Source organism: Falco cherrug, chromosome 5 (assembly GCF_023634085.1).
Source record: "Falco cherrug isolate bFalChe1 chromosome 5, bFalChe1.pri, whole genome shotgun sequence".
Lineage (NCBI taxonomy): Eukaryota > Metazoa > Chordata > Aves > Falconiformes > Falconidae > Falco > Falco cherrug.
The window spans coordinates 22,797,608-22,823,505 of record NC_073701.1 but is presented as its reverse complement, the minus strand read 5'-3'; the positions used below and the strand labels follow the sequence as shown (position 1 = coordinate 22,823,505).

The 25,898-nt window shown below is 46.2% G+C and overlaps 1 protein-coding gene across 3 annotated transcripts in view; it reads right to left on the bottom strand.

The window, feature by feature from the left end:
• Nucleotides 1-599: 599 nt before the first annotated feature.
• The window catches only part of LOC102053179 (aldo-keto reductase family 1 member B1-like), a 28,028-nt gene continuing 2,729 nt past the window's right edge, over nucleotides 600-25,898 (bottom strand). Inside the window, exons 1-10 of one of the 3 annotated variants that reach the window (XM_055711562.1) lie at nucleotides 10,635-10,793; nucleotides 9,727-9,894; nucleotides 9,081-9,197; nucleotides 7,711-7,788; nucleotides 7,194-7,316; nucleotides 3,800-3,906; nucleotides 3,576-3,657; nucleotides 2,940-3,023; nucleotides 2,033-2,115; nucleotides 600-1,254 (exon numbers count right to left, since the gene is read on the bottom strand). In XM_055711562.1, the coding sequence (XP_055567537.1) occupies nucleotides 1,212-1,254; nucleotides 2,033-2,115; nucleotides 2,940-3,023; nucleotides 3,576-3,657; nucleotides 3,800-3,906; nucleotides 7,194-7,316; nucleotides 7,711-7,788; nucleotides 9,081-9,197; nucleotides 9,727-9,894; nucleotides 10,635-10,700 (951 nt within the window). In that variant the 5' untranslated portion in view covers nucleotides 10,701-10,793 and the 3' untranslated portion in view covers nucleotides 600-1,211. Of the gene's footprint in view, nucleotides 1,255-2,032; nucleotides 2,116-2,939; nucleotides 3,024-3,575; nucleotides 3,658-3,799; nucleotides 3,907-7,193; nucleotides 7,317-7,710; nucleotides 7,789-9,080; nucleotides 9,198-9,726; nucleotides 9,895-10,634; nucleotides 10,794-20,599; nucleotides 21,227-21,974; nucleotides 22,058-22,783; nucleotides 22,868-23,385; nucleotides 23,468-23,631; nucleotides 23,733-24,470; nucleotides 24,594-25,218; nucleotides 25,297-25,898 lie in introns of those variants that run through there. The other 2 variants (XM_055711563.1, XM_055711564.1) reach the window with 2 other exon arrangements.

Here is a 25,898-nt window from a genome sequence, read left to right as displayed (position 1 = left end):
CAACAACCCAAGGGACAAACACACCTTACATGTCAAAATTTGGGTGTAAGCCTATTTTTCTGTCGTCCCAAAGTAGTAAGTTTCTGATCTGCTAGCTCATGACAGGATTTTCTTGGAAACCCATTTTTACTGTATTTGCAAATGGTAGCTTGTACAAGCACAGAATTCTTTCCTGCATCATGTATTGCCTGCCTGGAAAGGGCCAGCTTTCTACTTCTTAGTGAAATAATCCCACAGGATGCTGTGTAGGCCTCATGTCTTCAAGGGAATGAGTTTTCTACTAGCTAAAGTATACTACCACTTCAGTAAAATAAAGAACTATTTAAAGATTAGTATATTAGCTGTCAGACTTACCAAGACAGATCTATTTAAAGAGAGGCTCAAGCAGACTCAATGGCCACAGGTACATCACACTCAGGTGTTCTACATGTGCACCAGCATGACAGCTAGCAGGTCATACTGGAGAAATATCAACAGATTATTTCTTAGGGGACAGTGATTTTCCTTGCTTTTATGTAATCTCTGGAGACAGCTGATACAATACAGCTACTCCAGCATTACTACCATTAGAGCATTGCTGAAATAACCATCTAATTACACACAGTAATGAAACTGTATTTTATTATAAGCAAAAACAGCCTTCATATCATCAAGAAACTAGGACCTATACACTTTTCAAAGAGCTACCCAGGTACAAACTGCTGTGCTTAGAAATCAACTTGCACTTCCAATTTGAGAAAGATCCATGGAGTGTTACAAAAAAAACCCCAAACAAACCCAAAACCAAACCCAGAAGTAATCAGAAAAAAACCAGACCTCATTAATTACATAAAATCTGCCATTATCCTGGTCCTTCCAGACAACAACAGTTACTAGCTCCAATTCACAGTGTTCCAAAATGAAAGTGACTGCTTGTTCAAACTTTCTCAGTGTTTTTTGCTTACCGATTCCAGACATGCAGTTTGGCAAAGAATCTACTAGTCCATACAGGGTGCTCTTCAGAACCATTTTAGCATTTCCTTCTTCAAAAAAAAAAAACAACCAAAACCCAACCAACCAACACCACAAAATCACCGAGTACATATACTGCATCTTTGTGGGAGAAAAAGTTGGGGTGGGGGAATCTGATGCAGTGAGAAAGCTACGTAGACAACTCATAGGCAACAGCAGAAGCATATCTGAAAAGTCTGGAGAAAGGCAGGTGTCCATCTTCAGTATTCTGCATTGAAAGGGTAGTCCTTGTGAGTTTTGCACCTGAAGAAAATCAAGGAGGAAAGATTATCTTATCTCTGAAAGATACCATATGCAGCTGTAACCAATGCGAAGAGCCACCAACAGAGGAGCTGAACCGTATAAAACCAGTCTGTTTCTGTGTTCCTTGGTGGTACACTGCATTTGCAAACAGAAAAATTCCTGAGTGCCTTCTGTTGCTCAGACTGAGCATTTCAGGTGACATGACCTATGTGCTTTGCAGACAGCCAATTCGAGGTTTCACTGTTTACTGCCAGGAAGGCTTTTTCTGCAGCCTTCCAACATAGATTTCATATCTGGATTTAGGCTTCAAAGCTGCAAATCCTTATTTTACTTTTTGGATGTTTATTTACTTTCCCAACCACTCCTGAAGAACACAGTTTTTCTAATATACTTAAGAGTCATGGGAAAGACAAAATACCACAAGCAAAGTTAATTAAGAACTTGAGTCTGCATCATGCTCAGTTCTCCAATATGGAGAAAATAAAAATTATGAATAGGAAGCCTCCTGTTGCAGCTCCAGCTACAAAGAGTTTCTTGGAGACTGAACTGAAAATGAACATGAGGTTTGCTTTATGCTCATCACGATTTGGTTTGTAACAAACATTTAAAATCTTACTCTGAAAACATTATTTTGATGATGATCCCTTGAGAAACTGAGTTTGCACGTCCTGAATTTTCACCAAACTTACTATCTCTAACTTCATATACTAGACTATGACATACCGATAACTTAACAGCTTGGAAAAAACAAAACCCAAACCAAAACACTGCCACTCACGTGCTCATTGCACAGACTCTCCAGTTTCTATTAAAGCTGAGAATAGCTGCCATCTCCTCTTTAGTCAATTCAAAGTCAAACACCTGGCAAGAGAAACAGCTGGAAGTCACCTCTTTGAACATATCAGAAACTGTAAGCAAAAAAACCCCAACCCAACCACAAAATTAAGGAACAAGTCAATAGCGCAGGGGTGCTTGTTAGAAGAAATGACTGTTTCGTGAAGGTGGGAAAGGAAAAAGATGGCTCGCTGGATTTCCAAGACTCTACTTACTAGTCAGAGTAGGGGAGGGACGTGAGCAGGAGAGGGAGAAGTTAAGAAAAAAAATATCTCAAGTTGCAGTTACATGTGCCCGTTGTTTTAAGTTTAGAGAGCACTTAGTGTTGCACAGTGTCTCCATCCTCCACTTGGGAAAGATGCATCTTTCTGTCCTATTTCAAAGGAACATCTACGAGACTTTCATATTCCAACTAATGCGATTACACGTCTTCCAAAATCCTAATAGTGGTTTCAGTCAAGGACCACTGAACCAGGAGCAGCAACAGGGTTTATGGACACCAGGAGTATTTTCTTAGCAGTGCTTGCTCTACATAAGCCTTTTGTGGCGTGCTGCTGCACCCAGGGCCCTAGGCAAGCTGTCAGACAACTCACCCACATGACACGGAACAGGAAGTATCACATAACATGACTGCTAAGGTTATCCGTATAATATTTCTAAAAGCTTTGTTTACTCCTGCTTTCCAGCTGTAACCTTAAGTTTAGCCCTCAGTAGAGTGCAGGTAAACATACAGAGAGAAAAAGCCCAGTCCTCTTGCCTGAGGAGGACCTGGGAAGGATCACCGATTGCCCTGCAGGGAGAAGCCATGCCACCCCTGAAGGGCAGCACCCAGCTCACTCCTAACGACTCACCTTGAAGTTCTCCACAATGCGCTGTGGTGTGACAGACTTGGGAATCACAATCACATTTCTCTGGATGTGGAACCGAATAAGAACCTGCAGAAGATATATCACCAAGTCAGAGGGAGGATGGGTTTTGTTCTATCGCAAGCAGAGCCTGTTCCGACAGTTGTTTGCCACAAACTGTACAATTCAGCAGAGTTAACCCATTTCTGCAGAGCTGCATTTCAAATCATACCTGAATTCTAAATGGCACTTTCTAGAGTGCAAACAGAAAAGGGGTGAAGCCCCACATAAAAGGCTTCCTTTCTCCTTCCCCTTTCACTTTAGTGATACTTACTTTTTTCATTCCCACCCAGACTTAGTAGGGTATACAAGTTCTCATTTTCTGCAACAGGACTTAAGGGAAACTGAAACATGACAACATCTGAAAACAGGTCAAGAAAACGTTTCTTGCTGATGGTCAAAGAGCCCTTGCAAGCATGCATTGAAAGCTACAAAGTAAACAAACTTGTGTTGCTACTTAAAACCACAGAAGAGCACCACAGGTGACAGGGAACGAAGAGCCAGCCTGTCCTTTACATTGTCTTTAGCTGTTGTTAAGGCTGCGTAACAGGAAGGAGTCCCCGCTGCCTGGTACCTACCTACCTGTGCTGGGGTTTTGTTGTGCTTGGTTGCAATCTCTTTGATCTTGGGGTCATCCAGAAGGGAAGGATCCTCTGGCTTAGCCCTACACAGAGGAAAGAAGATCAGTGGCTAGAAACCTCCAGAGATCCAACCTAGCAATAGAGCCCTGTATCTGGATGAATAATTAATGGTGCACGTGTAGTCTCAAAGTTTCACGCCAGCTCCCTTGCAAAATGTGATCTTACCATGGTCTGTCAGGAGAGCCAAGTGGACTGTACGCTGTCACAGCAATCCCCTTGGATTGACAGTACTTGATCAGCTTCTCCTGGGTAAGGTATGGATGACATTCAATCTGCCAACATAGGAGTACAGAGATTTACAGTGATTTAACTGTTTTAAGATGTTCCAGGGATTAGTTTTTAATTAAATCAAAGGCCATTTTTAATTCTAATTTATACTCTGTACAATATTATGCATCCTTTGTTTTCTATATGCCCCCGCTCTCTTTCTACAAGTAGCTTTCCTTATAGTGATGGGTCCAAAGACTGCTAACACCACTCATTAAAACTATGCTGATCTGTATAATCTCCAGCACATGGGATGACCAGCTACACCGTTGCTTAAATGGAGCAGTTCAGTAAAATGCACACGTAAGAAAACTGTAAAACTCCTAACAACAGGATAGCAGACTAGTAAGTACAAAGGTCTTTTCGTCCCTACTTAAACATCGAATAATGGTGGAGTGTGGTGTTTGTTGTTGGTTTTTTTTCTTTACAACAACCATATTAACTTCAATACCAGTATTGTTTCATTTGGTTTTATTTGCTTTGTGTCAATACTAACACTGAATACCTCCTAGTCCAAAGAGTGAGAATGGCTAGCTGCTACATATTTTAGACTTTTAGCTTGTGGTCCATTACAGACTTCTCATAAACACATGTACTTACTATGAATCTCTGTAAGATTATCTACATAACAGGCTACAGACTCCTTAACAGTGGATCTGTATTCTGGCAAGCTAACGTGCAGATATGCAGTAGGGAACAGGAATTATCCCCGCGTCAGGAGGCTGAAAAATTAACATTTAATAGTTTGCATAGCTGGACTTCCAGGATAGCTCCACGACAGGGAGAGAGCATCCTCCTGCTCTTTCTGAGGGAAGTCCCTGGAAATTTGTGCTCTTGGCAACAGAGCAAAAGAGTGCAAAACACAGGATCAGTTTACTGTCTTGAGTGTCTTACTTGTGGTTCTAGCTGCTTGCTGTTATCAGAAGCTTGCACAGCTGTTTCCCTTCTGCAGCATGCTGGGATACTAAACATGACAACTCAGTTTGGGATGTATTATATATATTTATTTCGCTTCAGCAGCTCAAGAGAATATCCAGTTATTTTCTCAACTATTCAATAGATAGAATTTATGCAATATAAATGAGGCAAAGTCATTCTTACTCCCTACTGGCACTCAAGCTGAAGAACTGAGCTATATTATTAGGCTTATGTTTGGACCAGGATGAAAAGCCTATGATATCTTTAAAAAGTGTCTTAAGCTATTGCAATCCACACTGTACGATAACGATCAAGTACTTCAGAGTCAGATTTCTTACTGAACCAAGTACTAGGATCATTGTAACACAACTACTACTTTGCAAAATAATTTCTCACTACAACCAAACCCAACGTGCATACCAACTGCATCCAAATTAAGAATGGGAATGGCACCAAACGCCGGGGATTACTGCATTACATGTCAAACATCTGCACAGAGAAAGTGTTTACAGAAAGCGCTATCACTATTAGGCCAGCTGGTAAGTGTTAATAACAGAAAAGCTTTCAGGATCACAAGCATTTCTTCAGGAGCAGTAAGTTTGGAAGGACAGGGACCAAAGACCCATTGTTCTGAGCTTAACTTGATTACAGTAAGCTGAGAGCTTGCAAACATTTACAAGTGAGAGATACAAGATCAGTGACCTCTATGCAAGAGACAAGGGTAATTATCAGCTACAGTGACAGCAGCAGTGAGGTGTGGTAGACGCTGAAAGGTATAAATACTTCTACCAAGTCTCCTAAAAGTACATTGGGACCGATAGTGAATAGCTATAGTACAGAATTATGAATTTTGCACTTGTCAGAATGTTTCAGTTCTATGTTGAATAGACTTCCAAGAGAACAATCCTATTAGCTTTCTGAAAAAAAAGGTGTTAAAATCCCTTTTCCATACATATGCTCAGGCTAACACAGTAAGTTAACCTGTTCTAGTAATCAGGTAACAATAACTGAAACTACAGCCCTTCAAACACCATAGAAACCAAGGACAAGTCTAGGTAGACTCCACACGGGGCTGTCCTGGGATCTGTCCTTTTCAACAACTTGTGCCAGGCTATGATCTTGTCAAGTTTGCAGATGATGCCAAACTGGGGGAGGACCAGCCAATACACCCAAAGACAGGACTGCCACTTCAAAGGAACCCACTCAGGCAGGAAGAACAGGCCAACAAAAGCCTCATTAAGTTCAACAAGGCTGCACAAAAAGCCCTGCACCTGGAAAGGAAAAGCCCCTGGCAGTAACACAGGCTGGAGCCTGACTATCTGCAAAACACCTATGCTAGAAATGACCTGCGGGGCATAGTAGGCTGAGCTGAACACCAACCAGCAGTGAGCCCTGGCAGCTGGAACACAGCCAGTAAATCATGGCAAGTGATGATCTGTCTCTACTAAGCACTTGTCAGACCACCTTTATAGTACTATGTCCAGTTTTTCCCCTTCTCACCCGCTTAAGTAAAGACTGACAGACTGTCATGAATTCAGAGGGCCACCAGGATGGCTGAGGGCTGGAGAACATGTTGTGCTGGTAAAGGCTGAGGGAGCTGGGCTTGTTCAGCTTGAAGAAAGGAAGGTTTCAGGTTTCCTAATACCAGCTTTTCAATACCTGAAAGAACTCCATGCAAAGACAAGCCAAACTCTTTTTCTCCCGCTGTGCACCAGTAAAGAGGCATGAGTTTAAACAAGAGGGGTTGAGATCAGATATAAGACTCCCTCCCCTGCCCATACACCCAAGGCACTGCGTCAGACAGCAGAACACACTGCCTAGAGAGGCTGTGCAGTCTCCATCATTGCAGGCTTTCAAGATGGATAAAGCCCTGGGCAACCTGGTCTGATATCACAGCTGATGCTGCTCTGAGCTGTGAAATACAGCAGATTATCTTCCAAGGTCTTCTACCACCTGTATGTTCCTAGGATTTTTGTTTAAGTGCAGTTTATGTATCTGGACACTTCTGCCCTACAGCCTACCTTGCAACTCCATTTCCTCCTTCCTCCTAACCCTCATTAAGTCTGTAATCACTCCATAAAGCATGTTCCTGTTTAATTTGCCCAGGCAACAGCAACTGGCCACTCCATAGAAGAGCTGCAAAAAGGTCATCCAATTTTCTCTCAGGTCCTCATATATATGCCAAGTTTAACTCTATTTCAAGGAAGTTTTTAAAACTCATCTGATTTCCCTCTGCTCCCTCCCCCTCAAAAAAAAGGTATTCTGGAACTGCTCCTTGCCCGATTTTCCAAGCAGTAGTGCAGAAAGTCCATAAAAAGCAGCACCTTGTGCATCTAGAAGTTGTTAAAAGGTGGGATTGAGAGAATATGCTCACCTGGTTATTTGCAGGCTTGTATTTCAGTCCCGGCTTATTCAAGATTCTTTCTATCTGCTCATGGTTAAAGTTAGAGATACCAATGGCTTTTACCAGACCAGCATCCACCAGTTCTTCCATGGCCTAACAGAAAACAGCACAAAGTCAGCACAGTACAGGGCCCAAAGAACACATTCTTCTTTACATGGCTTATTTCCTTTATGAGGAGACAAAAAAGCACTTAGATTTTCAGAGCTCAAGCTTGAGGTAAAGCAAACAAAACACCCCACCACCAGGGCACTAGTATATTTGTGCCGTGTCTCCCATTTCACTAAAGCTCAAAGGCTCATTCTGTGAAACTGTGGAAATTCACAGGAAGTTAGAAGGGGAAAATAATGATACCCAACAATCTGCTATTGTACCAATGAGTTCTTCCAAGTAGTTCTACATACATGAGAATTTAGACTGCTGAACATAATGAAAACATGGAAAAGATTGCCGAGAACAGATGTGATTCTCCTGCTGTAGCTAAACTTACCTCCCATGTCTGTAGAATATCTGTGTTGCTGGGTATAGACATGCCTTTGTCATCTGTGGGAAACAACTCCTCTCCTGCCTGTCAGTGAGAAAGCAAAATGCTTAAAACACTCTTTGGTGGGAAGTTAGGTCATCATTGTCTTCAGCTGGTGCTACTACAAACTCCTACTGCAGGACATACCAATAGTCATTATCTACATTCTTCAGTCTTTTCCCTTGCTTTCACATGGGATTATGGCACTTTTGCCCACAGCCATCTCAATAAGGACAGGTACTTCTGCTGGATGCAGTGTTCTCTGACTCATCAAAATAGACAAGACAACCTCCACTTGTAGAATTCTAGCCAGTTTACAAGTTTACTTTCTTTATTACAAAGATATACACAACTCTCCAGTGGACATAATTAAGTGCTTTATTAAAATGTGTAATAAGGACCCACTTAGGACCTGGAACATGTTCAGTCTATATTGGACCAGACCTGCTGACAGGTCTTTCATGGGGAGAGCCATTGTTTAAGTTGCTGGCATAGGGAATGTTAGAACAGCCAGTGTCCCAGTGAGGACTACATGCCAAGTATCAGCTTCATTCAAGACTAGTTGTTTTCTACCGATAAATTATACCACAACATATTTTTCCTTTGATAGCGATGTCCACGTGAAGCTAGTTTTAAAAATACAGACACTATGAAAACCAGTTGATCTCACAAGCAACAAGTAGGAATAAGATTCTGATCAGGCTCTAGCAGAAAGGCTAAGCTTAGAAATATTCAAATGGAGACATCAGTTCCTTTGCATGCAGCCAGTAGAAGTTAGGAACTAGTAAGTTGCACATTTTGAAATCCAAGGTCTGTGAAGCACTAAGGCTCCTACAGCAAAGGTCAACTCAATCTGTATCATATTAAAGGACTCAGTGATTATAGACAGAAAGGGAAAACAAATACTTTCTTGTTCTGCAATTCTGTAACATGCAGACAAAAGAATCTGTCACACAGTAAAGTACAGCCCTCCTTCCCACAAAGGGGAAACCGTATCATTGCCCGCTGAACACACTTTGGATTTGTATAAGATAACACATAGGCAATAATCAGAAGGAGAGCAATATAACTCTTGCTTGCAGTAGGGAAACTTACCCCTAGTTCAAGGCCTACCTCTTCCATGATCAAAAGGGCAGAGGGTGCTGTGCAAGCAGGAATCTCAGAGGTAGGGATAAACAGCCTGGCTCACACAGCCAGAGTAAAGCTGCACAGCAGCACAGGGCTAATGTACAGACACAGTATGATCTGTGTCTGCTGGAGCAGTTACTGGGCTGTACAGCCATTTAGCTCTTCAAAACTGCCAGTCACAACAGAAAAAGGTATTGCTGTTACTGTACCTTAAAACCAAGAGGCCAGTGGATGAGGTAGAGATCCAGGTAATCCACTTTCAGGGCAGCAAGAGTCTTCTGGCATGCTCCCTTCACCAGAGGCTTTTCATGAAACGTACACCACAGCTACAGACAAAAAGCCAAGGCACACCATGACCGCCTGGGTTAAACTTCTTGGAACCCTTCTGTCCTGTTCAGGAGAGTGCCTGTCCCCTTTGGAAGGGGATGTGGAACTAGATCATCCTCCTGATCTTCAAAAGAGGCTTGTTCTGTGAGCAGGACTGGTCTGCCATAATGAGGGCAATATGTGCAGTGGCAGCACACATGACTGAAGGGTGTCACATCAGGTAGCAGAAGCAGTCTGGTTTCATTAATTAAGACCTCATTCAAAAGTCACCTACTAGAAGGTCAGATACGGCATGAAAGAGGACTGCATAACTTCATGCCATGAAGTTTAAAGCATCACCCATACCCATGGTACATACCCTGCCTATTCTCCATACAAAACAAGGCAGAGCAGGGAGCTTGTCTCAGGAGTGGCCTAAGTGATGCTCTGAATTATTCCATGCCATACCACAGAGTAGGAAAGTAAAGAACCAGGGGGTCACTACAAAAAACAGGTGCCTCCTGGAATCCTATACCATCAGATCCATACCTTACTGACAATGAAGAGGTCCTCTCGTTTCACAGCACCTTCCTTGATTTTTTGCTGGATCCCATCCCCAACTTCATTTTCATTCTGGTACACATAGGCGCAGTCAAAGTGACGATATCCAGCATCAACAGCAGCCATTACCGCAGCTGTTACCTTCCCTGGAGGGGACTGAAAAAATAATATCCAAGAAACACTAATCAATATATATTGAAGACCTTTCTCCTGGCAAGATAAAATTAAGGTGGCCACCCCTCTTAAAGCAACCCCCCAACTGAAATAAAACAGAACACCAACAGCATCAAACAGAGCCCCGGCTTTACGTGCAGCCCTTTTGAGCCTATATACATCTGTAAGGAGAGATCCTGAGCTCACACCCAGCCGCAGCCGTTCCGCGGCCGCCGCGCTCAGCCCCGCGCTCCGCCGCGCCGAGGCCCCCCCGCCCGGCCGCTCCCCAGGGCCGGGCCGAGGCCCCCCCGCCTCCCCCGCCGCTTCCCCGGGGAGCGGCCCTCAGCAGCTGCCAGCACGGGGGGCTCAGCCCGGCGGAGGGGCCTCAGCCCCCGGCGACCCGCGCAGAGCGCTGCGCTGCCGCGGGGGCTCGGGCTGCTGCGAGGGGCCAGCGGGCAGCGAGCGACCCTCGGTGCCAGGCGCCGCGGCGGCCCCGCCGTGCCGGGCGGGGAGCCCCGGCCGGGGGCTCGGTGGCGCCGGCAGCGCCGCGCCCGGGGTGGCAGTGGGGACGGCCCCGAGCCGAGCTCCGACACCGGCGGCCACGACTGCGCCGCGCCGCCCCCGCCGCACTCCCCCAGCGCGGGGCCGGGAAGGGCGCTCGTCCCGCACGGGCGGTAACGGGCCGAGCCCGCGCTGCGCAGCCCCGTCCGCCTGCGGAGGGGCCCCACCGAGGCCCGCGTTACCTTCCACGTGCCCAGCCCCAGGATGGGCATCTTGGCCCCGGTGTTGAGCTGCACGTAAGTCGCCATGGCCCCACACGCCGCCCAGCAACACCACGACAACAGCTGCCGACCCAGCGCCTTTAATAGCGGCCGGGGCGGGGCGGGGACGGGCCCGCCCGGCACGGCACGGCACGACACGACACGGCACGACAAGGCGCGGAGGGGAGATGGCGGGGAGGCGCCGGCGTCCGGAGCGCAGCTGCGGCACTGGGGCCCGGGCCCACGGCGGGGGTCCAGGGCGGCTGCCGAGCGGTGAAGAGGCCGCGTTTGCGGGCCTCGGTCACGCAGCCACCCGGGTTGTGCCTGAGGGTGCTGCCGCCGGGGCTGCGCTAACTTCACAGGCAGGGCGCGGGGTGTGCGGTGCCGGCCGTGCCTCCCACCCGGCCGGCAGCCTCCCGCAGCGCCCCGGTCCCCTGATGTGGCACCTCAGCCGCCCCAGCACATGGCAGAGGAGATGTGACACGACAGAGGTGTCTCCTGGCACCCTAAGAGCTGTTTGCAAATTGTGCTCCACAGGGCAAGGGAGGGCTGAGCCCTGTGCTGGAGCAGCACGTCCCTGTGACAGGGATGGTGGCCTGGGCTGGTCCCCCTTGTCAGAGCCCTGTCACCCCACGTGCTGGTACAGTGAGATGGCTGGAGAAACCATGTGGTGGCCAGCTTGGCAGAGTGGGGAGAACCTGTTCCCTGCTCCAGATGGGAAAAATGCAGCTTCTGCTTCAATGGAAAGTGACCTGTGGTTTAGGAGCAATTTAGGAGAAAGTGTGTTAAAAAAACCCCACTTTAATGTTAGGAGAGTTTTTCTAAAAGTGTTTTCAAAGTCACAGAAGAGGAACACTGACTTTTTAATGAGTGACATAATGATGAAATTATCCCTCCATCTTTAGAGAGGTGCTGAGGGCATTTCCAAATAAAATGCACAGTCATAAATTGTACGTGGCCAGTAATCTCACATCAGAAACTGGCTTTGAAATTTTTGCAGACAAGCATATGCTGTTTGCTGAAGAGGTCGCAGTGCAGTGGAAAAAACCCAGAGCTGCCCGGGAGGCTTTGCTGCTTGCTAGCGCATGGAGAGTGTCTTCAGGTGCGAGCGTTTGCCCTGGGTGCCTCCTCCCATGGCAGAGGCCCCTGCTCGCTGCAGCTTGGTATTTTTTGCTCCATTTAACTAAGGGCGGGCAAGGTAATTGGTTTTCCTCTTTAATGTCCCTCCTGTTTTGTGTCAGCACCATCAGCTGTCCCTGGCAGGATGCGATGTGTTTTCACTTGGATCACAAAGCCATTATGTAACTTGGTGCTTACTTCTTACCGTTCGGGTTCGGTTTTCCCTGGCGGTTTCTTGTCAGAGAGATGTCTCCATCTGGTCACAAGAGGCTTCAGGCAGAAGTTCTGTAATTTTTATTTTTTTTATTCTTTGCCCACACGAGTGGGAGAGTTTCCCCTCACAGCCGTAAGGCAAGTTGGCTTTTTGCTGTTTACCTCCCCCCAAGGCCTTGCGGGGGCTGTCACATGGCAGCAGGACCTTGGGGGAAGAAGTACTGCTGCATGTGTCACCGGGTTACAGCCAGCCTGCTAAATCCTGTGCGCTGTGTCCTTGCTAACATGGCCAGCTGTTTCTTTACAGTGAATGCTGGCAATGAGGAACTGTGTGGGGGAGGAGGGTTTTTCTTCTTTTTTTTTTTTTTTTCTTGATCCACGTTCGAGGTTTTGCAATGAAACAGGATGCATAGTATCATGAGTTTTCAGTTTGTTTTGCTGACTTTGCATTTAGTAACTGTAATTTCACAAGCTGCAACTTTGGAGACCAGCAGTGTTTGGTATCTGAGAAGAACAGAGCCCAAATTAATGGAAATGGGTATGTCCCTGGGGAGCTGTCTTTACTGACTGAGACCCTGTGGCCTGCCAAAAAAGCACAAAGGCAATGTAAGAAGGTGACAGAGTCACAAGGTGTGATCATCTCTATTCGTAAAGGGGAGAGCTGCAAGGGTCTGCAGCTTTACGGCTACCAACAGTTACAGGCATAACTGGAACCAGTGTGCTGAGGTAAGGGCACGCAAGGTTTCAAGCCCAGATCCCTGGGAAGAGCAGCGGGAGTTTCTGCCTTGCTCCGAGCCTTTAAAAGGGGAGATTTATCTTGGTCAGTGGGGTGCTGCAGTTCAGCCTCCCAGATCTGAGCATCTTTGGCTGAACCTGACTGTAGAAGACCTTGGCCTATTTTTCACTCTGAGCTCAAATCAAGGCAGGAGCATATCCTGGTGGATCTCCCATTGTCCTGGTTTCAGCTGGGATGGAGTCAGTTTTCTTCTTGGTAGCTGGTGCAGTGCTGTGTTTTGGCTCTGATGTGAGAATAGTGTTGATGGGACACTGATGGTTTTGGTTGTTGCTGGGTGGTGTTTGTACTGGGTCAAGGACTTTTTGGTTTATTGGGCCCTGCCAGCGAGACGGCTGGAGGGGCAGGGGAAGTTGGAAGGGGACACAGGTGGGACAGGTGACCCGAACTAGCCAAAGAGGCATTCCATACCATATGGTGTCATGCTGAGTATATAAACTGGGGGAAGAAGAAGAAAGGGGGGGACATCTGTCATTATGGCATTTGTCTTCCCAAGCAACTGTTATGCATGATGGAGCCCTGCTTTCCTGGAGATGGCGGAACACCTGCCCGCCCATGGGAAGGCGTGAATTAATTCCTTGCTTTGCTTTGCTAGCGTGCGTGGCTATTGCTTTACCTATTAAATTGCTCTTATCTCAACCCTTGATTTTTACATTCCTTTCTGATTCTCCTCCCCATCCCTCTGGGTGAGGGGGAGTGAGCAAGCAGCTACGTGGTGCTTGGTTGCTGGCCAGGGTTAAACCACAACACCCATCTTCTCGGAGTGATGAGAATTTTTGTCTTCACACTAGTATTTGTGCGACGGAGCTCTGGCAGATGGGAAGAGCCTGCCTGAGTTTTGGGGAGTTTGGGCTCTATGCTACTTGCAAGCACTGCCCTGCACAAGGGAGGAAGGCTTTAGGATCAGCTAGTGAAGGGCTGTGTGAAGCAATGGCCTGATGTTCCTGATGCCACAGGTGAGACACTTGCCCAGAGGGACTGGAAAGAAGAGGGTAATCAACTGGAGTTGCTTGGACTGCTGGACTGCATTTACAGGGAAGGGGCCCTGAAAAAGCGGTGATCACTGATGCCATGGCTTGAAAACTCCAAGGTCTGTACACAGTTATTACTTCCCCTCTGGTATTGCCTGATAAGCGGATGGGACATAAGGAGCAACTTGCGCTGGAGGGAGCATTGTAGAATATAGGCAGGAGATTAGTGGCATGGCCAAAGATAATGCTGGATGTCCAGTGGCGTGGTTGATTTTGGAAAAAGTTTTAGAAGGGGTTGGAAAGTATATGTTAAGATTGTTGCAGTGTTGACCCTGATAATTTTGGTGAGTTTGTGATGTGTGTTGTGTTCACACTGATGAGTTGTTAACAACAGTGCGCTGGTCTGTAGTGACAAGGGATAGAGTTTATAATGAATATACATTAAGGTTGTGATTATGTTAGAGTTTGTATAAGGGTGAAAATTCTTAATATGTCTTTCAGTGAGGTGAAGGGCAGAATGTAAAGGACATAAATTACAGCGGGTATCAGGGAATGGCAGTGGCAACCTGTGTGAAGACCGTGAACTGCTCAGTGCCAGCCAGAACCAATTCCAGCTACCTCCAACACTGATGTAAACACCCCATCTCATGCCAGAATTTAAGCCCACGATGCCCTGGCTCAGACACACTCCTGGAAAGACAGGTCCTCTTTGAAGGAGGTCCATGCTGAAAGGGTTTACTTTTGAGGGACCGCAGCTGATGGATGAGCCATGCTGGAGCAAGGAAACCCCTGAAGGCACTGCAGCCACTGGGTGACCCGAGCAGGAGAAGGTATACTGCTGAAAGACAGTGGTCTAAACCTTTGGCTCCCCCTGCCCCATAGCAAACATTGTATCTTTATTGTTCAATGAAAATGTGTATTTGGTCTTAGCGGAGCTGTCTCACCTGCGCCTGGGGATTACTGAGGGGTTTTACGGGTTGCTTCCTTCAGGAAGCTGCTAAACAAATGTTCTTGGATTACACGTTCATAAATTGAAGGTGGAAATTTCGGGAAGAGTCCTAAGGTGCCTCTGTTCTTGAGCAAAGGTTTTACCTTTTTTTCCATGAAACCTGACATGCAGCTTTATGGTTATGTGTTTGGTCACCTGCCCAGTAGGAGGAAATGGAAAGGTGCCACAGCCACAAAAGCAAATACCTCCTCATGTCACCTGACCTTGTTAAAGGAACCATGATTGTTTTGATGGCTTGAGTTTGGCTCTAGAGCGGGTGTCTGTGTGCGTAGGGGTGTGTGGGGAGTCCAGGTGCCCAGCTCTGCTGTCACTGGGTTGCGGGGACTTGTGTCTCTGCACCGTACCCTCCAGGGCCAGGGTCAGCCAGAGGTGGAGAGGCCAAAGGGGTCGGTGGGCTCAGGCCCTGCTGCTCCGCTGTGGGGGTGAGCAAGCCCCGATGCTGCGGTGCTGTGGGAGGGCTCGGGTACCCCAGCTGCTGTGGGAGGGGGTGGCTGGGCTGCAGACGCCTGCTGGAGGAGACAGCATCCTTGAGCACCTGTCCTGGGCTGGGTGCCCTGGGCCGGCAGCGTTTGGTGCGGCCAGGGGAATCCCCCCGGAGGCTGGCAGGGGGCCAGCAGCCTGGGCTCGGCACCGAGGGGCTGAGCCGCCCCTGCCCAGGGGCAGACCCCCGGCTTGCGTGGTGTCCGAAACGCGGTGGCCAGAGCTCAGGGCATGGTGGCCACGGTGGCCGGCGGGGAGGGGGCGACGCGGGTCTCCTCTGAGGGCTGGCTGCCCTCTGGTGCCCGCGGGGCAAAGCGCCGAGGGGCTTCGCTGTCCCAGGGAGGGTCCCTGTGCCCCCGTGCATGCTTCAGCTTTGTTCACAGCAGGGAGGGTGGCGAGGTCCAGAGAGGCTAAAAAGAGCAAGCGGGGCCTTCACGGGAAGGGAAAGACAACCGATTGGATTTGCAAAGTTTGTCTCTTGGGGAAAAGTGTGCACTGCTGTGTTTGTGCCATGCCTTCCATCTCACCCAAGCTCAAAGGTTCATTTCTTGAGATGACAGGAATTCATACTAAGTTATTTACACAGGGAAAATAATGATAATCAATAGTGTGCCATCAAGCCAGCACTGGAGGGCTGTACTCTAGGCTGTAGGCAAGATCACAACCTACTACACCTTTATTCCAGCGAAATGTATTTGAGCAGTTCCAGGAACTGTGGTGAAGGCAGTTCTGCGGTTGTTATGGTCAGGCAATGTGGTCTGCAGCTCCACTGGAGACTATCAGCTTGACTAAGCACGTATGTTTTAAAAATCTACACTGCATACCGTGCAATAAATACATAAGAACTTTGTGGCTTCTAAAGGTAATGCAAGCATGGAGAAGACTGTCAAGGACAGAAAACGCGATTGTCCCACTGTGGCTGAACTTATCTCCCATGTCTGTAGAATATCTGTGTTTCTGGGTATAGACGTGCTTTAGTCATCTGTGGGAAAGTTCCTCCCCTGCCTGTCAGTGACAAAGAAAACGCTTGAAACCTCTTTGTTGGGAAGTTAATACCAATACAACTGAGGACCATGACAGCTTTAATTTCTAGTACAGAAACTACTAATACTTTTCTACATTGTTCATGCAGGTTTATGGCACTATTGTCAGCAACCATTTCTAGTAGGAGGGACAGGTGTATCTCTTGGACCAAGCAAAGTGAGGACTCACCAAAACACATACAGATAAACAACTCGCACCACTTGTGGAATAAAGCAGAACAAGCATGCTTGCTGTACTCCTCTATCATGACTATTAAGGGAAAATAGGAAAAAGAACTGCTTTTTAAGATTTGTTTTTTGAAGAGTATAAGGCCCTGTTTAGGTCCCAAGAACATTTAACCTTGGTCTAGGGTGAGCCACATCTGCTGAACATTATGTACACACAGGCCTCCTGTGAGGGGAGCCTCAGTTTAAGATGGTAGCACTAAGAAAATCAGAACATCTCAGATGTACAAGGACAGCAACAGATCCCCACATTTCCATATTGCTCTACACTTAGTGTGTTGTTCAGATGTTAATTATGCCATGACACTTTTACTCAAGGGCTTTGTTCACATAAAACTAACCATGACAGCTTTAAAAGTATGAAAACGTTAACAAGCTCAAAAGCAGATAGGATGGAGGTCTTAACCTGCCTGTAGCAGAAAGGAAAAGCTAAGACTAGAAATAGATTGAGACATCAACTCCTTTGAAGTACATGACGTATGAAACTTGGATGTCAGAAAGTCTCACCTTTTGAAATCCAGGGTCTGTGGAACAACACTAAGGCTCCTTCAGCTCAATCTGTACTGTATTAAGGACTCGGTAATTAAAGACAGAAATGGAAAATAGAAGCATTTTCTTTTGCTCTGTGATTCTGTAACATGCAGAGGAAAGAATTTCTGCTGGGCAGCAAAGCACAGCCCTCCTTCCCACAAAGTGGTAGGCTAAGTCATTGGCAGATGAGTATACTTTGGATTTGTAGAAGACAATGCATAGCCAAAAGTAAAGCAGCACAACTCAAGCTTGCAGCTGGGATGCCTAATCTGAGCGTTAGATCTGCATCTCCCACTATCAAAAGGAAAGAGGACACTGTGCAAGCAGCAGTCTCGGGGGCAGAGATCAAGAGCCTGGCTCGTGGGCAGAGCAAAGCTGAATGAGCAGCACCGGAGCAGTACTGATACACACAGCAGACATGTTGCCTTTCTGGACTGGAGCAGCAGTAGTCCTGCAAGCGCAAGTGGCAGTTTTGATGAAGTATTCCAGGAGGGAAAGCCAAGGATACTGCTGTTACTGTACCTTGAACCCAAGGGGCCAGTGCATGAGGTGGAGATCCAGTTTCAGGTTGGCAAGAATCTTCTGGCAGGCTCCCTTCACCAGAGGCTTTTCATGAAACACGTACCACGGCTAGAGACAAAAAGCCAAGGCACATAGTGGCCTCCTGGGTTAAACCTCTTGGAACTTTTCTGTCCTGTACCTGTCTCCTTTAGAGGTGATGTGAAATTAGGCCACCCTGGTGCTCTTCAGGTGGGGCGTGCTCTGTGAGCAAGACTGGCTGATGGGCAGTGTGTGTTGTGGTAGCGTATGTGATCAAACTAGGTTGCAAACTGAAAAACTGATCCTGTTCCCTTAGTCAAGACATGTAAAAGCCACTTATTACAGGCAGATATGGATTAAAGAGCTCTTGTAAGTTAATAATTTTAGTAGTGAGCCAAATACAGGAATTCCTGCGCAAGCAGGGGAAAAACCCAGCATACTTCTGAGACCATTTCAGCTTAATACATACTTTGAACAGTCAGTCCCCTGAAAATGGAGAATGCGGAGCATATCTGTGATAACTCTTTACTAAACAGGGTGACAAAAAGAAGCTTCCATCAGCATTGACCTGAACTATGCTCTGAATTACTCCATGCTCTAGTACATAAGCTTTCTCCACTGCTCTGAATTTCCTTCTGTTAACACGTTCGACAGAAAACAGGCCTTTCCCTAGATCCTAGGTCACCAGATCCTTACCTTACTGGTGATGAAGAGTCATCTCATTTCACAAAGCCTTCCCTGATTTTCTGCTGGATCTCCTCCCCAATGTCCCTCTCACTCTGGTAAGTGCAGGCACAAAGTGGCAGTACCCAGTACTGATGGCAGCCATCCCCGCTGCTGTTACTTGCCTGGCTGGGGACTGGAAAAACAAAGTTAAGGTCCCAAACCAGAACATACCGGCCACCTCCTAGTTATCTAGAAGCTAATGACAGACATACAAAGGGGTTTTAAGAAGAGTTCTCCCACGCAGCATTGTTAAAGCTATATTCATCCTACAAACGCAGTGTCCTGGGCTTGGAGCCAGTCTCCCATGCGGGTCAGCCCGACAGCCAGGCAGCGCAGAGCTCCTGGCACTGGGACGGTTCTCCAGGGCTGGACCAGGGGGAAGAGTGCTGTGCCAGGGAGCTCTGCAGTGCCTCTCACCCCACGCTCCGGGCTTCCCTGTGTTGGGTCTGAGAAGGGAAACAGCAGCTGCCCAGCTGTGGAAATTTGGGTCTGACGGAGAGGGCACGGATCTACACCTCCGTCATCCACATCAGCGGGGTGCTGTACGTGCTGCAGCCCAGCGCCACCCCATAGCACATCACACCTGTGATCCGAAGCTCACATCAGCTGCTTCGTGTGTGCGTCTGTGTGTTTCTACCGTGAAAGGGCACGTAAGAGCAGTGCACAGAGCTGCTGGTCTACCTTGTTCACACACGTCCAGTAACGTTTGTTTTCAGGCACTGCACAGATCGCCGGTTTTGCAGTCATCGGTAACGGTGTGCACGTCTCTGCCCGAACTTGCCTGAAGCCCGCGGGTGGCCTGCCAGAGCCGTGTGTCCCTGCCAGGTGACCGAGCCAGCCCTTGGTCGCGGGGGGGCTGCCAGGAGTCGGGGGGCTCGCAGCCGCTGGTGCCCTCCGCAGATGGGGTGAACGTAGCCCATGCTTGCCCTAACAGAAAAGTGGGCTGTTTCGTAGGAGTTATTTGGAAAGCACTGGTTTTAAAGCAGAATATTATTTTTATTGTTGGGAGAAACTACTTTTAAAGTCCTTTGCAAGTGGCAGAATAGTGAGCTGTTAATGAACCTCACAATGATCACGACACCTCTCTATTTTCAGGAAGGTGCAGGCCATGTTCAGAATAAAATACAGACGTGTAGAAATAAATGGTAGGTGGCCTGTAATTGCACATTACAAACTGGCTTTGAAATTTTGCATATAAGAACATGCTGTTTTGTTGAAGTGGTCACAGCGGAGCAGGAGAAGAAAGAAAGAAAAAAAAAAGCACACCTGCAGGATCCAAGAGCTGGTCTAGGATGTTATGCTAAGCTCACCTGAGAAACTTGGCTGCTTGCTCACGCTTGGGGAATTTCTGCGGGTGCAAGCATTAGCTGGGAATATAATAGTGCATTTTTCTCTGGGTACCTTTCCCACAGCACATGCCCAGCTGCTTTGTACTTTTTGCTCCGCTTACCCACGGACAGACAAGGTAATTGGCTGTCTCTTTAATCTTCCCCGGTTTTGCTCAGCGCCATCACCCATCCTCAGCAGGATGTGATGTTTCAGTTACATCACAAAACAGTTATATAACACAGTGTTTGCCTTTTACTTTTTTCTGGATCCCTTCTCTGTAAATCTGCTCTGACAGTTGACAGAAAGCCTGAGAGATCAAATCTTACAGGACCATGAAGACCTTCCCTTGATCAGGAGTAGAATAACTGGATATAATGAACCATCACTGACCAGCCACTGCAAACAAGAATTGTGTAGGATGTGAAAGTGACAGGAGAACAATACATGGAAGTAATTCACGAGGGGTAGTATTATGTGTCCCTCATCTACTACTCCACTGAGTCAGTGTGGTCTCACCTGGGGGAAATGAAACACTCTGACCTGTCTTAGTGTCAGGCTCTGGGCAGTTGCTCAGCAGTAACACATACTATTACACCTTGTGTCTATCATCTTGGGTATGTGCATAGTGATGTTTCCCTGTAGTCTGTTCTATTGTGGGCTTTTAAAGTAGACGTCAGCACAGCCTACAGTGATACCACTGTGAAGCTTTCCAGCACTTTCAGGTGTTGATCTCCTGGTGCTGACCCACAGTCCATACTAAGGCTTGTCACACTCAACTGTTCTGGTCAGCACTGCTCTGTCAACCAAAGCTTGTTGTACCAAGTTATTATACCAGCTTTTCAAGACAAGACGTTGATGCTCCTGTGCCATCATTTAAAACGGAATATGGATGACTTTTCAATGACACTGTTGATGCAAGTGGCTTGGTTTGTCATTTTCACATCAGAGTAGAACTTCCAAACCAGCAGTAATCTGAGCAATTTTTATTTTGGATACAAAGAAAATTGAACATTAATTTCTGTCCGGGTTCAGCCTATAAAAGAGCGTGAGTGAAATAAGGCCCAGTATGAGTTGGTATGCATCTATACGTCTAGACATTTCTCCCATTTATTCTTCTTTCCCAGAAAGCTTTGGGAAAGCTAGAAGTAAAGTTAATTGTTCCCTTTTATCCTTAGGCAGTGATTATGCAGTTCATTCTTTCAGGATGGATCTCTCTTTTGTGCTCACATATCCTTACCTGCAGCCTTAAGTGGTAATGACTTGAAAACCGATGCAAGACAGATCAGTTGTTAATTCATTCTTCATGTCTTCTGCTTTGCTATTTCAGCTGTGCAGACACTCATTTAATGAGCAGAGAATTATTTAAGCCCATATATTTCACTACTTCCTTCCACCAAAGAAGAAAAACCCACAGTCAGTGAATACATATACTATGCCTTTCCTGGCATAGTTATTCCTATACAGTGTGTAAGCTACATGGTGGACAACTTCAGACAGTCATAGAAGCTCATCAGACCTCAGAGGCCTGCAGGAGGGCATGATAAAAGCGTCTTCAGTATTCTGCATTGAAAGGGTACTCCTTGTGATTTTTGCACCTGAAGGAAATCAAAGAGGAAAGATTACTCTCCAGACTGAAATAAGTGCTGTATAGAACTATGCTGGGCATACAGAAGAGCCTTCAAGGGAGGCTCTGAATTGTGCAACTGCAGAATTTAAGAGACTTACTAGTATAGAAATGGCATAGATGACCAACAAGTTCAAGTCTTTTTCTGTTATTCAGGCACTGAACAGTGGTGGGACCAAGTTACTTTCTAGGTAAGAGTTAAAGTTCACACTGCTTACAGAGAAAACAGCCGTTTCTGTGGCCTTTCAGCCAAGACTTCTTGTCTTGCTATAGGTTTCCAGGGTGCACATCTGCAAACAGTTGTTCTTCATACTGCACTTCAGGTGGTCATTCCCTCCCCCAACCACCTGTGTAAGAGCTGACATCAGTTTATAATAACTTACAGAAAAAAATTACCCTAAGTTTAAAACTGCCTAATGCTCATCTCTCCAATATGGGCATAACCAAAGTTATCAACTAGAACCCTCCTTCTGGTATTCCAGGAAAAGTCTCCTGGAGAAAGGATTCACAATCAATACACAGTATGACTTACACTCATCCTTTTAGTCAATGAAGTGAAAATGTAACTCCACTAAGATGTTAAACAACAGATGCTTCAGCCCCCAAATTATTTCAGATTTCAAAATATACCAAATTTAAACAGCTACACCAGTACCTATGAGATCAGAGTAAAGATTATGAAAAATGTAAGAATCTGAAGGAAACAAGCTGTCACTTACGTGATCATTTCACAGATCCTCCAGTTTCTGTTTAAGCTGAGAAGGGTTGCCATCTCCTCTTTAGTCAATTCAAAGTCAAACACCTAGCAAGAGAAACAGCTGAAATCACCTCTTTGATCAAATCAAATCAGAAGCAAGACTCACAAGACTGAAGAACACGTTCACATCAGGAAGGGTGCTGGTTAGAAATGATAGCTTCACAAGACAGGGAAATGAAAAGAAGTATCTTTGGGTTTTGAGACTCTGTTGGCAAAGGGAAGAAACAAACAAAAACAGACTGCCAGTTGCAGTTACATGTGCCGGCTGTTCCAGGATGCTTGGTGAGCACCTCAGTGCTGCAGAATACCTCTATTTGTGGAAGATGCATTTCTCTCCAATTCCAAAGAAACACGTGGAAGACTTCCACATTTCAATAAATCCAGCTATGTTACTTCTGAAACCTTGATGTCCAATATCAGGAAAAAGCAATGTGGTTTACTGACACCAGGACTCTTCCCCTAAGATCGCTTACTCTGCTTTTGAGGAATGTTACTGCACTTGGGCTCCAAGCAAGCCCTGCCCACCACTTCATCCACAAGTCACAGAACAGGAGACACTAGGTAACGTGACTGATATGCTTATCAGTAAACTGTTTCCAAGAGCTCTGTCTATCTTTTCTCCACCTGTAGTTTTCACTGTAGGCCTAGCTTCCAGAGAAAAAGCCCAGTCCTCTTGCCTGAGGAGGACCTGGGAAGGATCACCGATTGCTCTGCAGGGAGAAGCCATGCCACCCCTGAAGGGCAGCACCCAGCTCACTCCTAACGACTCACCTTGAAGTTCTCCACAATGCGCTGTGGTGTGACAGACTTGGGAATTGCAATTACATTTCTCTGGATTTGGAAGCGAAGCAGAACCTGCAGGAACAGACAACGGAGTCAGAGAGAGGATGGCTGCTCTGGAGGAAGCAGAGCCTGTTCCAACAACTGTTCTCCCTAAGCAATACCCGGTTCTGCAGAGCTGCATTTCAAATCATTCCCATCCTTGTGGCCCAGGTAGTGCTTCCTGGAGAGCAAAAAGGGAAGTGGTGAAGGCCCAAGTGGAAGGCCTCCTTTCCCATTCAGTTTTGGGACAGTCAATTCCTTTTCTTCCCACCTGAGCTTTTAGCAGTCTATGCAAGGCTTTCATTTTCTGCAAGGGGACTTAAGCAGGAAAGTGACATCTCAAGATGGTTCAAGAAACTCTTCCTGGCTGAGGGCCAAAGAAATAGTAGTAGCATATATTTGTAAGCCACAGAGCCTGCAATCAGCACTGCCTGTTAACACCACGAAAGAGCATCACAGGGAACAGTGATAGAGCCTGCACCTTCTCTTCAGACAGTTTCCTTACTGGCTGCACTACAGGAAGGAGTACCCACTGTCCAGAACCTACCCACCTGTGCTGGGGTTTTGTTGTGCTTGGCTGCAATCTCTTTGATCTTGGGGTCATCCAGAAGGGAAGGTGCATCTGGCTTAGACCTACACAGGAAAAAAAAAGGAAGAAATGGCAAAGAATCACTCCTGAAAGATTCCACCTTGCATGAATACTTAAAAAATAAATACATACACACCTGTGCCATTACTCATTCAATTAGTCTGAATGTTTCAAACCTAACCCACACACTAACCTACTTCAAAATTACCTGTCAGGGCGTCCAAGTGGACAGTATGCTGTCACAGTGATCCCTTTGGACTGGCAATAGTTGATAAGTTTCTCCTGGGAAAGATATGGATGACACTCGATCTGCCAACACAGAAGCAGAGACTGTCAGTTGTACAACTACTGTAGTGTTCTGATGCTCCAGAGATGTTTTTTCTGAATCCTAATCGCCTAGTTACAGGCTGCTTTCATCCTACCCTGCATATGGTCTATGTGACAATACGAGACTGTAATTCTATAAGGCACCAACTTTTATACTGAGTCCTTATGTGTTTTTTGGGTTTTGTTCTGAGAGGCCTTATAAAAGTCATCGATTACCACCAGAATGATAGCTTTTGTCTGGATTCTTTACCCCTCCAGAGAGAATGCTTCATAGGAAAATACTCCATTCAACAAGGTGAGACAACAAGGAAATATTCTGGTCCTTTTTGTACCGAGAAATATCCAGACAGCAGAATTTACATGACATACTGTGTCTACTTTGCTCTCTCTTTTTCCATCTCCTCATTCAACTGTATTGGCTATTCTACCAAAAAATCAAATCCCCTTGGGGTACACATCAGACTTCCCCATACTCCTGCATTACCCACCAAATGTGCCCAGGTCCTTGAGCAAAAGCAATCCCACAAATGGGTTTGCCTTTGCCTGAGGCAGGAATAACCCAGACTGCTTTCCCCAGCATATTTTTAATGTGCACTACAGGAACTTTATCCGATTCCACAGTACACTAGAGTTTTGATTGGGCAGGGCCAGTTCCATTCAACTGTAATCAGATCTTTATAATCCCTGGAATATAGTCACCTGCAGTCACTTTGCAGCTACCTGGTTATTTGCAGGCTTGTGCTTCAGTCCTGGCTTGTTCAAGATTCTTTCAGTCTGTTCACGGTTAAAGTTGGAGATTCCAATGGCTTTTACCAGACCAGCATCCACCAGTTCTTCCATGGCCTAACAGGAAGAAGCACAAAGTCAGTCCAGTGTATAAGACATGACCCAAATACATTCTTCTTGATGTGACTTGTGTCTCTTCATACGAAACGCAAAGTAATTGTTGAGAATTGCCAGGTTTTTGATTCTCAAGGGGAAAAGTGTGTACTGTGCCACGTCTTCTACTACACCAAAGCCCCAAATCATTGCTGAGACTGTGAAATTCACCATGTTACACAAGGAAAAGATGATTCTAACTCTTGTGACAGCACTGGAGAGCTATGCCCTAGGAGTATGGCAGGATCACAACCTAAATGTCTTTTTCTGCAAAATCTGTTTGAGCAGTTCAAGAACTGCATGAGAACTGTGGTGAAGAAAAATCATATAGTTACGGTCAAGTAAGTAACTTTCTAACCTCAGTCTGGTCTGCAGCTCCACTGAAAGTGACTGGGCAGCTCAGTAACTTGAGATGCTAATCTACAGTGAATAGGAACAACAGCTTGACTAAGCATGCACATTTTTAAAAGCTACCACATACTTTTGTGATTTTTTTCCAACTAATTTTGCATACATGCATGAGCCATTCTGTGACTGCTGAAGCTAAACACCACAGAAGACATGACTCTTCCACTATGGCTGAACTTACCTCCCATGTCTGTAGAATATCTGTGTTGCTGGGTATAGACATGCCTTTGTCATCTGTGGGAAACAACTCCTCTCCTGCCTGTCAATGAGAGAGAAAATGCTTGAAAATCTGTTGAACAATTCGCTTAATACCGTGAGAGTTCACAACCACGACAGCTTAAACTTCTAGTGCAGGCAAGAACACTTAATTCTCATCTACATTCAGTCATTCCTTCCTGAGGAGTGTGCTGAAATTAAGGCATTTTTTCAGTGACCATTCCCATAAAGACATGTTTTTCTGCTAGACGCCCTCTGCATGACGACTCACCCAAACACATGGAAAAAAACCACTCAGAACTATAGCCTCCAGTCTCATACATGTTCACTTCATGTGTTGTTCTTTTGTGCCCACTTAAGATGAACTGGTTTGTTCTTTTTGCAGAAGGGCATCGAGAGACCTAGTTAGGTACTAGTAACATGTAACTTTGGTCTACATAACACCAAATCTGCTGAAAAGAGCTATTACGTGCGGTGACAGTTCTTCCATGACAAAGCTCAGTGTAATACTAGGAAAATTAGAAGAGCTTGTGTACAAGTTACAAAAGACACCAAGACTGAACTGCATTTAAACAGCTGTTTGCTACTGTTACCATGAGACAATTTCATTTTCATGGCTTTGTTAACATAAAGCTAAAATAAGAG